The sequence below is a fragment of the Haplochromis burtoni genome, unplaced genomic scaffold (assembly GCF_018398535.1).
Source record: "Haplochromis burtoni strain Fernald_Lab_line unplaced genomic scaffold, NCSU_Asbu1 Contig_79, whole genome shotgun sequence".
Taxonomy (NCBI): domain Eukaryota; kingdom Metazoa; phylum Chordata; class Actinopteri; order Cichliformes; family Cichlidae; genus Haplochromis; species Haplochromis burtoni.
Window position 1 is genome coordinate 410,209 of NW_024582440.1, and position 17,711 is coordinate 427,919.

General features: G+C 40.6%; 1 protein-coding gene across 2 annotated transcripts in view; it reads right to left on the bottom strand.

The window, feature by feature from the left end:
• Positions 1–17,711, bottom strand: part of LOC102290190 (inositol 1,4,5-trisphosphate receptor type 1) — a 73,695-nt gene that overhangs the window by 35,447 nt on the left and 20,537 nt on the right. Inside the window, exons 9-39 of one of the 2 annotated variants that reach the window (XM_005924872.3) lie at positions 17,269–17,415; positions 17,015–17,110; positions 16,551–16,595; positions 15,350–15,504; positions 14,512–14,611; positions 14,036–14,196; positions 13,801–13,942; positions 13,422–13,580; positions 12,668–12,840; positions 11,381–11,500; positions 10,903–11,097; positions 10,545–10,796; positions 10,304–10,445; positions 10,041–10,194; positions 9,760–9,950; positions 9,520–9,652; positions 9,378–9,432; positions 9,131–9,296; positions 8,665–8,838; positions 8,455–8,529; positions 8,183–8,320; positions 7,951–8,076; positions 7,625–7,825; positions 7,268–7,519; positions 6,687–6,812; positions 6,451–6,579; positions 4,984–5,104; positions 4,686–4,870; positions 4,455–4,603; positions 4,254–4,365; positions 3,510–3,548 (exon numbers count right to left, since the gene is read on the bottom strand). In XM_005924872.3, the coding sequence (XP_005924934.1) occupies positions 3,510–3,548; positions 4,254–4,365; positions 4,455–4,603; positions 4,686–4,870; positions 4,984–5,104; positions 6,451–6,579; positions 6,687–6,812; positions 7,268–7,519; positions 7,625–7,825; positions 7,951–8,076; positions 8,183–8,320; positions 8,455–8,529; positions 8,665–8,838; positions 9,131–9,296; positions 9,378–9,432; positions 9,520–9,652; positions 9,760–9,950; positions 10,041–10,194; positions 10,304–10,445; positions 10,545–10,796; positions 10,903–11,097; positions 11,381–11,500; positions 12,668–12,840; positions 13,422–13,580; positions 13,801–13,942; positions 14,036–14,196; positions 14,512–14,611; positions 15,350–15,504; positions 16,551–16,595; positions 17,015–17,110; positions 17,269–17,415 (4,413 nt within the window). The remainder of the gene's footprint in view (positions 1–3,509; positions 3,549–4,253; positions 4,366–4,454; positions 4,604–4,685; positions 4,871–4,983; positions 5,105–6,450; positions 6,580–6,686; positions 6,813–7,267; positions 7,520–7,624; positions 7,826–7,950; positions 8,077–8,182; positions 8,321–8,454; positions 8,530–8,664; positions 8,839–9,130; positions 9,297–9,377; positions 9,433–9,519; positions 9,653–9,759; positions 9,951–10,040; positions 10,195–10,303; positions 10,446–10,544; positions 10,797–10,902; positions 11,098–11,380; positions 11,501–12,667; positions 12,841–13,421; positions 13,581–13,800; positions 13,943–14,035; positions 14,197–14,511; positions 14,612–15,349; positions 15,505–16,550; positions 16,596–17,014; positions 17,111–17,268; positions 17,416–17,711) is intronic. The other variant, XM_005924876.3, reaches the window with a different exon arrangement.

Here is a 17,711-nt window from a genome sequence, read left to right on the forward strand (position 1 = left end):
TATTCTCGGAAAAGTAGTTGCAGGAGGTGAGCTGGCTTCAAACAAATGATGATCGCACAGAGATGTGGTTCGGAATCTGCCGTGAAAATTTAATAAATGACAAATTAAAAAGGCATGAATATTTTTTTTGTATCGAAAAAATATCGAACCGTGACACCAAAGTATCGAACCGAACCGAGAATTTTGTGTATCGTTGCACCCCTAATATATATATACACACACACGTGTGTGTGTGTGTGTGTGTGTGTGTGTGTGTGTGTGTGTGTGTGTGTGTGTGTATATATGCCCTTAAAAAAAAATACAGGTTTCTAACCCTTTACTCTTAAACATAACATCTTCACAGTTAAGAATATCTCCCCAAATCAGACTAAAAAGCAGGACTGTTTTCAGTTACGTGACCGTTCTAATGTGTTCTAACATGTTTCTTAACAGGAAAATGAGATACGCATTTTGTTTGTTGGTGTGTGCGTGTGGGTGGGGGTGAAAAAGCACAATGACACAGAGCAAGAAAGAGAAAGTGACAGACGGAGACACAGCAAGAAAAGAAGAAAGGGAAAACACAGAATATACTCATGAGTTCTTTGGAATAGCTGAAATGCAAATAGTGGGATTTTAGCACATGGCATCAAAAAGCGACACAATTAAGTCTAGCTTGAATCTTGCAGGTTTTAAAATGATTATCTGTGCATAAGCAGCAGCTATGACCTATGAAATCTACTGATTCTAATGTTTCCAGCACTTCTGATGATGATCAAAAAGCTTATGCCTTCTTCTCATTGCAACATTTATTTCATATGAAGAGTATTATTGAGCGAGGTGTGATATGAGATGTGGCTTGGGTTCTCAGTGTGAAGCCTTTTTGACAAACACAACAGCTGATCCCAGCAGCAGATATAACAGAGTTCAGCATCAGGTTGGGGGCTATGCATGCACACGCTGGAGGATCAGCATCTTTCACAAGTCTATCGACATGTTTTCCCTGTCACTACATCAAACCACAATGCAAAACGCTGATCAGAGTAGATATATGCTTCTCACCACCCCCCGACCTCACCACAACGACCACAAGCTAACCCCTCACGTCTGCCACATCCGCCCAAACTACAGTATATTCCACCAAACTGGAATCTCCCCAGGGCAAACCCCTCGATCAGTCTCACACCTCTCAGTTGAACATAAAAGGAAGAAAGTATGCGGACACACATGCACGTACCAAAAAATTCATGCTAATTTACGTGTGTGTGTTTTCTTTTTTCTCTGACAGTGCATAAATAAACACATCTTTGCAGGTGGAGGCTGAGTCATGTTTAAACCAGCGGTGAATGACATGAAAACTGGGGTTTACCACTCGACTGCTTGTTATGGGCAGACAGTAGAGTAGACTTAAATTAAAAGGCTGTGCTCTGTCATTTACATTGTAGCTGACCCACTTCTATACCAGAGCTGTAAAACAAATTTCTGTCTTGACCAGAGATGGAAAAACCTGCTGTGAGAAAATGTGTTAAGTAGATATAAATAAAGCAAGTCAAAAAAGCAAGATTACTCTTGCAAGCCACAGGAAGAAACAGTGCAGTGAAAGGGATGATACAAGCCTTATTTTCCAACATGGAAGGCTTGCATAACTGCTTTGACTAGACCACACACACACGCACACACATCAGGGCAGGTGAAGCCTGAGAGTAGAAAGCCTAACACTGTGTATCCTGAATTCCTCTGGCTCTTACATAACTCTGACAGTCAAAGAGCAATGAATTAAGCTGATATTCATCTCGGTGACATTTAGCAATGGGATAGTACGCACACATCAGCAAGGCCAGAAATATACCTCGGGCCGTCTCTGTTTCCATTTCTCCATTTCAAAAAATGCCTCCATAATACTTTGCAGACACTGCTGCATAAATCGACTTCATGTGACCCACATAAACTCTGTTTCCTGTTAAACACAAACGCACAAACATGTATCCTTCTCCTATACCATATATAATGCTATTCTGCTTTGCTCAAAGATCAACAGAAGAGACAAGAGCCAGCTACGCACTTTCATATCACACCTACGCAAACATTCACAGCCAACTTCATTACGTTTACACAGAGCGGGTGTGTGTTTGCATCCATGTGAGAAAAGGTGCGAGTGGAAGTGGGGGGGTATTTGGAGCAGTTAAGGAATTGTGTCACAATGATTTAATGGGGCCAAAAGGGGGAAAGAGGTGAGAAGAAATATGAAGATCGGCACGGGTTTCCGCTTTCCTGCCACTCTTACAGAGGAGCAGCTTTTCACGTGTAGACAGCCAGACAGAGCTGCAGCACATGAGAGAAACTCATACAGCCCCCACCTCACTTCCCCCCCACAGGTGTGCACATGCACATGTATGCGTGCGCACACAACTGCTCTGTGGATAAACAGCTCCTCAACACTTTTATTGGCAATTACTGCTGAAGGTCACACATCAGCGGCGGGGCTGAGTTCCAGGAAAAAAAAAAGCCTGGTTCTTATGTAACCTCAGCCCAGAGTTGGCAGGCACCCAGGAATCGTGCAGCTCGCAAGCAAGGAAAACTAGGACACAGCCTCAGTGACTGCCTCAGCCCTTCACAGCCCAACACGTTCATTAATAGGCGCATACACAGAGCACGCACACAGTCAGAGCGCCCCCTATTGGAGCAGGAGATACTGGGGAGACACCCAGCCCCCCTTCCCAAAGGAATATAAAAATATAAAAAGGAAAGGGCAATGAATAATCTTCATGAGAACAGAGTGAGAGGAAATTAAGCAATGGGAAATCTCATGGTTTTAATAGATTAATCTTTATATTATCATCAGCTTTTTAGTGTTTGGGGTTTTTTGTGCGATGTTTGTCATATGGTCATTGCATTCTGCACTCTCATGTCTATTCAGTTTTTTTTTGTCAGTCTCTTATCGGTATTTCTGTTGCATCAGTCCGTTAATCTTAAAGATGATTTCAGTTTCTGTAAAATTGTGTTATTTCTATAGTCTTCCCTTGTAGCTAATCTATATCAAAATATAACTTCTTGACCCCGCTTTTCACAGGGCTGCAGTTTATTACATAAAAAGACAACTCCCTTAACTGGACCTGAATACAGTAAATGTGTGCAAAAATGACTTTCAACCAACACTTTGGCAAAATGTCATGTACAGTGCAAGGACACTGAGTGGATACAAATATAGCACTGGCACATAGCCCAACCAGTAATTGACTACCTTGGAAAATGGAAGCTCAGTTGAGCAACCTGCAGTCAGCAACAGAACACATCTCCCAGCCTCTCTTTTTTCTCACGTTTTCAGTTGATCTACACACCGTTTTATAGCAGACAATGCAGCAGGTGTTTAAGACAGAATTGGTCTATGACTGTTTGTTACCAGCTGTGCCCAAACCCCCACACAGCCAAAGCAGCTGCTACAGTAGGCTAATGTTAAAGTACAGCTAATATAGTTTCACAGATGTAACAGATGCTCTGGGAAACAAGGGCATGAATGGAAGATAAAGAGAAACAACCTTAGGCATATCCATCTCATCATCAAAGGCCCTGAGCTGAAAGAGAACAGAGGGTTTCAGGGGTTAGATAACAATGCAGGAAGCAGGAAGTTAAGGCAGAGGTCAATGATAAAGCATGTCATGTTAGTTAAGTGAGTTAACATTGCTGAAAAAAAAAATCTAATTCAGGAGCACAGATACAGTGCCATATCCATGTGCAGTATTTTTGCATGGATATTAGGAAAAGTGAGTATAATTAGTACAGTCTCACACAGCAGTGACCACCCCTGTTTAACTGAAAACCAAGGACAAGCCAAATCCCTTCAAAAAACTGGTTGGGGTACGTGTGATGCAGTATGTGTGTATATAGTGTAAACTCTACATAACTACACAAAAGATTTGATGACATCAAAATCATTTTCATATATAAAATCATAGTAAACATTGTATCAGATTGCTGTTTTTGTGTGAGGACTTGCCTTTTGAAAATGCATCATTTTAGGAGTTTTGTGCTTCACTTTTAGTTAAAACGAATGAAACTTAGTTGCTGTAAAGTTTCTTTTTTTTTTTTTTTTTTTTTTAAACCCGGCACTTTAAAAGACATAAAAAATAGCAAGGAACTATCAACATCTTTTATTCTAAACCTGTGTTGATACAATAAAGTATATACAATGTAAAAAATGTACAGTCATACCGCCTACAGTGAAGTGAATCATCTCCCCATAGAAATACAATATGCCTGTGCTTTGCAGCATCTCCTACCTTCTCTCCATAACCTCTGTCCTTAGTCATCATCTCCCGAAGCGTTTGCAAAACTTTAATGCACAGTCTCTCCTCATTTTCCTCCAGCAGCTGTTTGGTATGTTTGATCAGCCTGCAAATGAACATTAGAGCTTTAGTCTCAATCCTAATGAGGGCCTTTACGCTTTAATTGTAAATTTCATCGATCGCAGCATTCCTTACTTGCATATAAATCCTCCGCTCTCGCACTTCTTGCGCGAGTCTGTGTTCTCAGGGAAGAGCAGCTCAGGCCGATGCAGCACATCCACCAGAACGGACAACTCAGCCTGGACCAGCGGACGAAGACGGTCTTCGAGAGCGGACACGATGTCCTATATTACAGATAAAGCAACACCCTGAAGGTTTTTGTGCAATAAAGAGACATAAAGCAGCGCAAACTCAAACAAACCTAACCTGCAGCCTCTCTATGATATTCCTGTAATCCCTTGACGCGGTCACTATAGAGTCTCTGCGTGCAGCGTTGCGAGCAGTAAGCCTCCAGCTCATGGCTGTCTTCTGAACGATGTTATTGGATTTCACAAACAGGTTGTTCACCTGGTTGTCCAGGTCCACAGGTATGGCTATTGCTCTGCCTTTGGCTGGTGGATTCAGAAAGACATGCAACATTAGTGTCAAATCGCTTTAGGATTAATATAAACTGTTAAACCTTTTGAATATGATGGAATGATTTTGAGAAAGACCTTGGTCTTACCAACATCAGAGAGCACTTTGATACAGCTCTCAACATGACCCTTCTGCACTGGCATCAACCAGTTGCAGTGATAGGCCCTGAAGACAGCTTGCAGCAGCTGCACAAAAACTGGTTGCCTGGTCTGGGTAAAAAAATAAGAAGAATAAGAGAAAAACAAGTGAAACTGTAGTTTATTCTTGATTGAAGTTTTCTGATAGATGTGTCTCACACGCACACACAGTGCTGTACCTGAGCTGCTGTGATATTACTGTGCTAATCCCCGCATGCTATTGTGGTCAGTTGCTACTGCTAACCCATCAAGCAGACCTTTGCCTAAAACGCACCTGTGAAAATCTTTCATATTATTTAAAAAAAATAAAGAAATCTTAGCACCCAGATCTTCTGTGCCCTTATTTAAATTGTAACCGATACCTGAAATATTTTCCCCAAAAGAGAAGCCTGAAGAGCACAGAAAACATACAGCAGGTGACAAATTAAATAGCAAACCAAGATATAGTAAGCGGTTAGGCCAACATTGTGCCACAAGAGCAGCTTAAATGTGCCTTTGTTAGCTCTCTGAAACACTACTCGAGCAATGAATGCTATTCTTTGAAGTTATTTCATTAGATTTAATGATGGCAGTGGAAAGCATTATCTAGTCTGATGGTCCAAAATCTCACAGATGTTCAGTCGGGTAGGCGGTGAAACCATAGCTTATGATTCATATCATTTTTGTGCTCATCAACCATTTAATGATCCCCGTCGATGAAGGTGCTGTCATGCGGAAATCAACTACACCCAGATGTTTCATCACTGGATAAGGGTGATTACTCAGATAAACACTGTATCGAGGGTTTTTTTTTTTTTTTACCTTTAATAAACTTTTTCTATAAACAGTTTTTAAACCCTATGAAGGAAAAGAACAAAAAATGATTCATTAACCAAAATTATTGTAAATAACTACTGGCCATGTCTGATCTTGCAATACCCGATTACCTCTACCAGAAGTTGACTAACATGCTGAAAACAGAAGTGGGAAGAGAGAGGAAACATGGTGCCAACAACCCAACCTAACCACTCCAAATAATGTTACTCAGCAGACACAGTTCTCGGGAACTCTGAGGAAACACTGAGTTTACCACTTACGGAAGCAGAGTCTTGGCATTTTCCCATAATTGTACTTTTGCAAGAGAGACTCGGGCTATTGGTATAAAATTACATGAAGCAACAGTCATACAGTATATTTTATACTTATATTTGTTCTGATGGCCACATAAGGACAAACTGTTTGCTATTAGGCTTAAAGTTAGCAGGTAATAACTAGTTCCTAAAAGATGGTCTAGGCAGTTAGATTTACATGAACTCTACACGTTACTGTTATTTTCAAAATGTTGAAGTATACCAGGGCTGATATTGACATTAGCATATTTATAGCTACTGTAAAAGCTTTTTTTTTTTTAACCCCTTTGCATTATTGTAACTGGTTACCTGCAGGCTGGTGCTCTGGTCAGAAAAAGGTGAGCTGAAGAAGGTGGTCACAATGCCCATGACTGTCTCTGTCACATAGCGTTCAAGAATAGTGTCTGCATGCTTACGGTCACTTGTGTTGTTGCACACCTAAACAACAGAAATAACACATTTTGTCTTTTAGCTTGTTTGTCGTTTTCTTTTTTCCTTTAATATAGCTTTTATGTCATTATTGAAATAAATATGGGGTTTCTTACTCTGCAAATGTCAACTAGAAAGTTCTCAAAGAGTTTCCACATGTGGTTGGAGGTGTAGATCTCCTTCATTTCAACCTCAGTGTCCACATAGCAGTGGTTGAGAAAGTTGATATAAGCAATCTTCACCTGAAAGGTTAAGATTAAAGTTCATGTAAAAAAGATGGCGCTAATCTAATAAAACAACAGCAATACCTGTAGAATTTGTAACTTTAGATACACCACAATTAGCTCTAGACTCCTAGTTAAGGATTTAATAGTACCACATTATGGACAAAATTCATAATGTGGCACTATTTGATACATTTGTCACTAAAGCTAACTATATGACATTTTTAAAGCTTGACATGCAGCAAAAACAATGAATAACTGTATTGCATTAGCAATCTGTAAGACCTGCAATCCACACGAAATCAAATGTATTTTAGATAATCAGCCTCTATAGCATACCTATTGCAAGCAGTAACACTTATCTTTAGATATGTCTCCCTAACTTTATTTCTTCAATTTTTCCAGTACATTAAAATCACAAACTGTGCAGCTTATTGTTTCTCATAACTCTCAAACATTCCAGCTTATCTCACCTCAGGGATACAGTCTTCATGGGTCACCACCCGCACTATGTCATCCAGTGGCAAGAGCGAATTACACTTTATCTCTGTGTAGACGTTCTTGCCCTCAGTGCACACAGCCAAGAGCTCCACTAGGTGTATGTGGTACATTAGAGGACTGTTCTCATCCATGCGATCCCTCTCTGATCGCATCATCTGGACCAGAGTCTGGAAGGAGGCACGGTCATTATAGAAGACCAGGACATCCTCACCAGCATTCACCAGCTGGAGGAAGAAACGGATACATATTAGAACATAAGGAAACTGTGGCAGAAGTGAAACACAGTGGGGGGGGGGAAAAAAAAAAACTGTGTAGAATTGATTTAGCACCTCTGCCATGACAATGTCTTGGCACTTTTTGATGAACTTGTTCTCTGCCTTGACAATAGTCTGTAAGAATTTCAGGTATTGGACGTTGCGGCCATGTGTTTCAATGCAGTGGACAAAGTGCTGAACCACACGCTCATTTATTTCACTGCATAGCTGGAAGTTGTTCATGAAGATATGCTGCATGGTGATGGCCTCCAAGATCTGAACACAAGAAAACAAAGACAAGAGAAGCCAGTTTTCCAAGATGTTGTTGTTGTGCAAAATCAAAATCTGTGCTTTTGTATCATTAACACTGCAAGCGTCAATCAGTGCACAAGACAGCTCACCCCTGGGTTGAGGAAAAGATTGATGTGCTTGTGTAGCAGCGCCTGGTTCTGCTGATTTCCTGCACAGAAATTCTGTAGAAACTGATGGGCTAGCTTCATAATATCCTGCATGCGTAAGTCTTCTCCCTGGAGTGGAAAAGGGCAAACGTGAAGGTTTGCCCGCTCGTACACACAAAAGAATGTGCTACTAAAAATAAAAACAAAAAATAAACCCATTGAGAACCATTGACACCTTCTCATAAGGGATCTGTAAGAGCTCAAGAACCACAGCATGAGCCCCCATGTTCCTCAGCAGCCTCTGTTGCTGCTTCTTGCTTTTTCTACCTGACAGACCTTCTTGGACACACAACCTGCTGAGACGCAGCAGGATCTGTGAGGGAGAGGTGAGAAAAAGCAAAAACATGAGGAAAATATATGTAGAAAAACTCTAGTGCTGCACAACAACATTTGCAAAATATTCAGATATGTTAAAACAATCTTTTAACAAGGTAGAAAACTTGTTACCTCCTTCACCACCCTGTAGTTGTAACTGCTTGTGCTTTCTGCTTTCTTTGGTTTGTCTATGCCCCCTGAGTCACCCTGTGAACGACATAACAGCGTGTTATAGCCTTACTGTGGTAAAAAAAACAACAAAAAAAACAAAAGGAATACTTTTTGGTGGATGGCTTTTCAGGGTTATGAGATTGGCTCTGTTCAGGAAATAACACCCTGCACCTTTTTATGTTCTGGCTCAGCGGCGAGCACGTCCACTACATCCATGCCCTCGTCTGGCCCCAGCCTCTTATACACCCAGAGCTCAGACTTCTCGACGATGGAGCGCAGCTGGTCCAGGTCCGACTTTATTTGCTTGTAATTTTCCACATCTTGGCTGGTGACGAGCAACTGGACCTGTAAATACAAAAATTTGCTGGAAGATTAGGCAAACTGCAGAGCAAAAAGCTATACAGGATCCACAAAGTGTTACTGTGAAAACCTGAATATGCATTTTGTGTCACTGAGGTTTAGGAAGATCCTCCAAAGAATAATTCTTAATATTTCAATGTTTTTCATCCATTTTAGAGCAATACAAGTATTTGCAAATCATAATATACTTAAGCAAATGTCAAAAACACAAACAAGTGTACGGGTTATTGATTTCCTTGCTTTAGTTTTAAGTTGAGGGGAGTCACTGTGAGGATACCTGCTTAAATGCCTGCAAGACCTCCTGCCTTTGGCTGAAGTGCCTGAACAGCAGATGCAGGGCTCGAGACACCAGAGGAGGATAGTCGTGCATGGTTAAATGGAGCAAGACCCTCAAAAAGGTTCGGCCACCCTGATCATCCAGGTCCAGAGGGGTGTTCTCTTCACTAGACATAAACAGAACATATACTCAGAAACACTTCTCTATTTCATATTTTCGACTCTTTCGATACTCAATGTGTGTTTACCTTCCACCAAATATCCCCTCTGCCTGCTCTTCTATGTGCTCAAAATCCAGAGCCCCTGGAATCACAGAAAATATCTCTCTAACTAACAAAGTCCATAAGTTGTTCACACATTTGTGTATGATGTAGCTATGTTATTCTAAACCTGGCATGTTGTTTGGTCCTTCGACTGCTCCAGCTAAAGATATGTCATTTTGGGAATTACTCTCATCAAACTCCCTCTTAAAGATCGATAGCAGACAGGAGATCCTGTAGTCCAGGCGAACATTCAGGATGAACTGCAGTGAAGAAAAAAACAAAAACAAACAACATACATATATAATGTGCTGTATTTATTAAGGTTATATTGAAGTATAACAACATTAGAACATTGTATGTCTTCCACCTGCAGGATCTCGATGATCTTGAGCTTGGTGTCCATGACCAATATGTCCTGTTTCTCTGGTTCAGTCTGGGTCTTGACTGCGTCACCATTGGGGGCCCTGGTTGAAGATGGGGGAAGGAAACCCCCCCCTCTGAGCACTACTTGGGACATCAGCTCACCAACGCCATGAATTGACCTCATCACATTACTGCCTGGAAGCATTGACACGCACGCAAAACACACAAATGAACTTCATATCCATGGGATTCCGGTCCTCATCTTGCCAGCCTGTGTCCCCTTACCTTTACTGTCATCTCCTTTGTCCAGCTTGTTGAAAGCAAAAATGGTGCTGACATGGACACAGTCTAGAATAGCCAGGAGGATCTTGGTTAGTCTCAATAAGTCACTGAAGGTGTAGAAGCCAAAATAAATCAGGTTCCTGGCCAGATTCACCACCTAAACATGGAAAATAGATGCTTTCAGCGAGTTTGCTGATTTGATTTTCGGAGCATGACTACTATGACATGAGTGTAATTGTAGTATATCAAGAAAGCACCAGGGTGACCTCAAAGGTGAGTTTGTTCTTCTCTTTATCTGCAAAAGGGAAGCTCTGAGACACCACATCTCTCAGGTAGTTTTCAACAAAGTCCATCGTTTGTGAGAATCGCTCCTTAATTTCATCTTTAGATGTTCCATCATTGTCATAGCTATAAGTAAACCATATGTAAACAACAAGTTACGAAATTGCAAACACATACATGAGAAATGCTTTACAATATGATTATATAGTTTGTCTACTCCCTCACTCGTCAATAGCAATCTCTGAAGGGATCTCAGACCACAGCCGTGCATATTTGACTGGTGTAACCTGCTCCTGAGGGTCACGATCCACATGCATGTGCAGCATCATTCGACAGAAAGAGGCTCGTAGGTCATACGGCAGGTCTTCATCTGACATACACCGCAAGATCAGGTCCACATCCAGCTGGCCAGAGATCTTGTTGATTGCCAGATACTGACGATCCAAACACATTCTGGCAAACAGGTTTAGCTGGTACCTGTAAGGTGTCCACACAGGTAAAGTCAGGCTCTCCTTTTGTAAATTTGCCATCACAGGATACACCTTTTCCATCTTCAAGGAGCCGGCTGAGGTGCGGTATTTACCTGTAGTAACTGATCACCTCCTGGTCATCCTTCTGACCCTCCTTGGCATCCTGAGCAAGCTCCCGGATGCTTTTACTGCGGATCTCTTTAGTGTTGTCTTTCCAGAACAACCACACTTCCTCCTCGTCTTCCTCTGATTCCACAGAGTTCTCCCCGAGTGATGCTCCTTCAATCTCAAATCTCGAAAGAACCAGTCTACAGAAAAAAAAGAAATCATCAAGAAAAAACTTAATACAAACAGACATTATTTGCTTTGCTAGTGTAGTCGTGTGGGCAGAAGAAAGCCTTTGTATCAAAAATGTTTTATTTATTCCAAAACTGCGACAAATAACCTTTGTATTTTTAATCACAGTACTGGATAAAATGCCTTTTCTAGACACCAATTAATGGGCAACTGTCAAAGTGAAACCTGAGTACATTCACAGTGACATCAAACAGAGGGAACAGGGAGGAGGTCAAGAGAGTGATGAGGACTCACTTCGTTTCTATGAGGATGTCTGCGTTAGCTGGATCCAGCACTGCATTACAGATGAGCTCCTGTGTCACAGGGATGGACTTATTCATTGACACACACAAGTCTGACAGGTAGTCCAAGAACCTGAACAAACAAAAGTATAACATTTAATCCCAAGTCTTCTTTTAAAAACCTCCACGATCTCTCAAAGCACGAGAGGTGATGAGTCTTTGAAGCGAGGCTTCAGCTTTTCTGATGTCACAAAGAGTTACAGTGGGGGAAATAATTATTTGATCCCCTTTCCAATTTATCCGTTTTGCTCACTTACAAAGAAAAGATCAGTGTCTATTTTTTTGCTGGTTTCATTTTAAAGCGGAGAGATCAACCAAAAATCCAGAAAAAGAAACACATGTGGCACACAGATATCGCCCATAGGACATCTAAATGATTCAGAGAAGGCTTGGAAGAAAGTACTGTGGTCTGATGAAACCAAAATCGAACCCTTTGGCATCACCTTGACCTGTTCAAGCGTGGAGGTGGAAACATTATGATTGGGGCTGTTTTTCTGCTAAAGGCACAGGATGATTATAACGCATTAAGCGGCCAATGGATGGATCATAAGATCTTTGATGAGAAAATCCCTCCCTCAGCCAGCACACTGAAGATGGGTCTTGGATGGGTGTTCCAGCATGTATGGGACCCAAAACATACCAGCAAGGCAACAAAGGAATGTCTAAAGAAGACGCACATTAAAGTCATGCAGTGACCTAGCCTGTCTCCAGACTCAAGGGAGCTTGAGTCTGTCTTGAGTTGTCAGGTGGATGCCAAGAAACCTAGAGGATTGAGAGATTTTCTGTAAAGAGGAGTGGGACTGCACACATCTTCCCCTGAGATGTGTGCAAACCTGGTGACCAACTAAAAAAACGTCTCACCTCTGTCCTTGCCAAAAAGAGTGTACCCACCAAGCACTAAGTCATATTTTGCTTGGGGCTAAAATAGTATTGCACTCAGTGACATGCAAGTCAATGCATAATGTTTATGTAATGTGTTTTTTCTGGATTTGTGGTTCATATTCTTTCTATCTCCATTCAAATGAAACTACCATAAAAATGAGAGACTGTTCCTTTCCTTGTAACTGAGCAAACAAATAATAATTTCCTCCACTGAATGACAAAATGTTGCAACGGATGTTTATTTGATCACCAGAATGTTCTTAAGTACAATACAGACATACAGTTATGGTAACACATAACTAAGTAATGGTTTAAATTCAATTTAATTTTAATTGGATGCAGACACACACACACAAACCTGGGCTCACGGTTCTTGCGCACCAGGCTAACAAACGTGTCGATCTCTGCAGCGGTAATATGTTTCTCCAGGAGCTTGCGGTTGTTATGGAGCAGAGCTGTGATTGTGTCCTCTGCCAGGACATCATAACCAATCTGTTTCTGCATGAAGCGAAACTGTTTGGCTATATACTCCTGCAAGGGAGGCAGACGCTCTCAACAAAAAGCAACAAAAGACAGCTTAAGCACATTTTAAAGAATGTCATTCATTACTTGGCCTGTCTCTCTTTATGCTCTTTCTAAATAGCATAACCTTAAGTCGAAGCCATCATTGACTCATTTTGCCCCGTCTTTATCAGTGTGCAAAAAGAACAGCATGTCAACAATGTCCTCTTCATTTAACCTAATGAAATGACTCCTCTAACTATTACACTGTAACCAAAGAAATGGACTGTTCCTAGAAAAGCCAAATGGTAACTTTACTTTACAAGAATTCTTTATAGAATGAGCTCATATCACACTGGCTTTGTGTGTTTGTGCCAACAGAAATTGATAAAGAGACCTGGCAGATGAACCAGCGCATACTTCAGAGTACTTTCAGTTACACATCTTGGATTCGGAATATATTTTGCTTCAGTTATCAAATCAGTGTTATCACAGAACAATGGCTTATTTCACTAAGCGGAAATACACCTTTACAGAAACCACAGCGAGACCTGTACCCAACGTCAGATGGGAACTGCACTTATGAAGACTTCAGGCCAGACAAAAAGTACCTGGTTCTTGCGGTAGTCCTGCTGCGAGTGACGTAAAACTCTGTAACATAGGCGGCAGATGTGTCTGAAAGGGGCATGACGCTGGTCAGCCAACTCCTCCAGCCGCAGCATGGGCCCATCGCCGCTATCTGTAAAAGGAGCCTGCAGGAGCTTGAAGATCTGAATTTAAGAGAAATGTTAAGACAGTTGTAACAACGACATTATACATAACTATATACAACTATGCAATACTGCTAAAGCAAATGTGGCAAAGATGCCACATGTCATGAGAAGATAGAGGGACTTCAGTAAGTCAGTAGGACTCAAAAAGTTCACACAGAATGGAAAATTTAACCTTGAGTGTCTAGAAAATGTTATATTTATGGTATTAAGACATCACCTGTTTGAGAATATTCTGTTCTCTCATTAACTTCTGTCGTTCTCTGTTGGGTTTGTTAACCATGATCTCCAGAACGTCCTGTCCATTGTTGGGAATGTCCACCACAAAGAACACCAAATCCTCCAGAAGCTTGGTAACGGCTCTGATTTTATATGCAGGAATAACAGTAAGATTGTGCTTACAGTTAAACAGTAAACACTGTTAAGTTCTAACTGTCCCACTATGCATTTTTTACCTCCTCTCATTCTGGGTGATTGTGCCTTTTTCCAGCTTCCCAGCAATAGAAGCCAGCACTTTACTGGCATCGTTGGCAAAGTCAAGGTCTCTCACTTCAGCTGGGGAGACGGGCACAATGGCAAAAGCCTCTTTGTCTTCTTTGAGTGCAGAAGTTCCAATCTTGAAAAAACAAAACAAGAATTGGTCTGTGAAACACTTGTTAAAGCTCTTTGCCCAGAACCCATAATCAAAACTGCAAAAGAGCATTTTTTGTGGAAAAAAAAAAAAAAAAAAGGAGCTACCCGCACTTAATATATAACAAATTTACTGCACAGCAGGTGAAGGAGGAAGAGGGAACCAATGTGATTTAGATTTGACTATAATCACTGAACTTTTGGTGACTCATTACATCCAAAACTCCAGCATAATTATAGCTCAGCATCCTGCACAATTTGCTACTGATTTAGACATTATTGTAAATTAAGTGTCACTCACACGCAGCATGACAGGCTTTTCTTCCTCCTTGTCGATTGGTTGGTTGGTGCTGTGAACCCACGTGTTGGTGCACAAGTGTCTGAGGCGTACATACGAGTTTCTGAGAAGACATTTTATTGTTATGTTTTGTTCTTGTTTATATATCATAAGTGCAAAGGCTACATAACTCATGAAAAAGGTGATGCTTGAAATGACAACAATAGTTTCCTTTTTTTTTTTTAAATTGTTTTTTTTTTTAAGAAAAATCATGCATTCGAAGCAGAACCTTTGATCACCTTACAAAAGTTCACAAATATACATATGATCTGGGGCCTACATGGTCAGTCGACCACTTCCCATAAATGTGGCTAGGCAACAGCTTTCACTTCCTCGAGCTATTCTAGCGAAATTCGGTGCATTTCTTCTGCGACACTGCGAGTCTGCGTCATATTTTCTCACTCCTCACCAAACTTACACAGACACACGTTCACATAAGAACAGAATAATTGTCTCCTTTACACACTTTATTATATGCTCTATCTCAACATCCTTATCTGCATTGCCATCATAAAGAACAACTACACCTGCGTAACTTCCAACATCCACTTTATCGTGAATAATCATCAGTTAGAGACTCTCTTACAACAATTATTATCACACACACTTGCCATGCTTGTTTTGCAAACATATTACAACAGTGGTAATATACTGTGGAAGTCCCCTGCTTGTAATGTGTCTGCTGTCTGGGTTTCCGTGGAAAAAGTGACAGGGCAGGAACCAGGCAATGAATTTCTCTGTATCGCAATAACACAATAATCAGGGTGGGTCTGAAATGCTTCATCTTTTTTATCTTTCATACCTGGGAACTAGTGAGTCTCCCCCCCTTAAAGTGGTAGGGTCGAGCTCAAATATGGAAGAGATGTCATTTCCATCAGGAACAGACACAAGAGTGTACATGACTTTGTCCTGGACATTTCTCAAACGGGCTCTCATAGCTTCTTGCTCTGAGTCAAGCTGGAGGGAAAGGGGGAAAAAATAAAGTCTGATTAAAAATAAACAGCAAAATAATTTTAAAAAATGTCAGACATATGTCAGTGAAAGTGTTAAAACTCAGTGTGGAAAGATTTCTAGGAACTGAAGCAAGATACTGCTAATGTATTACAGTGACCATAAATATTTCTTCCTTTTTTTTCTCCTTGTAAGTTGCATTTCCCTCGTAAAACATCACAGTCTTAATTCAGTAACTGATAATGGTTCCCACGGAAGGCATAAGACTACCTTAAATAAGTCAAAACTCAATAAACAAAAGATGTTATATGGAAAAAAGACTTAACTATAATGAATTGAAACTAATTTCCTTTTAATCTGAAGAGCAAGGCCGTAAACTGTGGAGGTGACTGGCTAGGATTTGGTTCACTTGTTACAGCTTGGCCAACAGATGTGAACAACTTCGGCCCGGCCTGTGAGATGAGGCCTCCTTCAAGTGCAGTGTATGGCTGAGGCACACTGCTACTGCACGTTTCAGGAACACACATTCACAGTGAAAGCTGCCATCTGCTGTTCGCTGAAAGTTAAAACATTCACATCCAGTAAAGCTACACTGAGCCCTCTACTGGTGGAAATGGTAAACAATACAGCTCTGATTATAACACGGGAAAAGAGGCTATGCCTTCTGTTTTTTTATTCATTTTATTTTTAAGTCACAATTTGAGGTTATTGTCTCAAAATTCTGAGTTATTAAGTTGAGATTTTGAGGAAACCCAAATGGATGCCATTATAATTATTATAAACAAGGTTCCATATTAAGAAATGAGTAGGTGAGTTTCACCAATATGGTATCTGTTAAACTAAACTATAAAATACAAATACATATGTGATATGTGAAAATAATTACACATTAGCATATATTTTTAAAAACTGAAGAATTAGATTGGAGATGCTCTTCTACACTACACAAATTCTTTCTGTGGCCATGACATTCACCTACTAAGGCTTATTAAGCACTGGATTCCAATTAAATATTTCTAAATATTATGACTTTTTAAAAAACGTCTACTTACTGAAGAGCGTGAGTCCAGGCACTCCTCTTCATAATCTGGGTTCAGCTGCAAAAAACACAAAAGTGATTCACTACTTCGTAAAATAAATAAATAAATCCAGTCCAAAAAGCATTCGGAAGATTGTAACTTAGGAAAATGAACTGAATGTTGGGTCACTGATATTTTCTTCAGTGTAAATAAAGTCTAATGGAAGTTCTTGGAATAGAAAAGCTGATGAGTAACATGTTATTAATAGGATGTTTAGATCACTTGGCTCCAATTATAACCAAAGAGGGCCTTAAAAATCACAGCTTCACATATTTGAATTAAGAGGTCTGAATCCACAGCAAAAATAAAAATGGGTTCTTTTTTTGCTGCACTCCCCCTCTTCACCTGCTTTCATGAATTTGCCCTGGTAGTTTTTGCATAATCTTGCTGTTAAAGAGACAGACAGACAAACAAATGGAGGTTGGAGGCGTGCTGACCTCTGCAGCCAGGTAGTGTCCAGTGGCCAAGTGTTTGAACCTAAACAGGCTGTTCCAGTACCCTGCGCCCCCTCGGCACGGATCGTGCTGTACGACCTGACGCAAGAGCACAAAAAGTTGATGATATAAAATAAATAGGAAACAGATCACAGTCTCTATTCAGGTTTTTGTTGCTGCAGTTCAGAAAATCTACACCTAGGATTGCATACAAGTGCACAATAGGAAAAACCAGCTCTAACAATATTCCTGCTCACTTCTATCTCCCATAGGGCTTTGCTGCTGGTTGCTGAGGTAGCTGACTGTCGTCCCGTAGTGCGTAGAAACACATATTGCTTTTTTCTGTGATCGTCACATGTAAGGAATTTCTCTTGCTCTGCATGAAACAGTCGTACCACATCACCCTGGAGAGAAGAAAAATGTAGGTTACTTTTCTCAGGTTAATCTTAAAACCACCAAAACTTGTGTGAAATGAGACTAGTTTCAACTAGTTCAGTATATGAGGAATAAGAGAAAAATAATTAAACATTTTCCGGCTGCTGCCAAACATTTCATTTCATGGAGGTCGCATGGCAGACCTAGTTGCCTACGCTGTTTTAGATGTTAAAGCCCCTAATGTAGAGCTGTTTCTGTAATAGATAATACACATTTGTTAAAATGTTCTGTAAACTGATGATACTCAACTGGGAAAATATATATA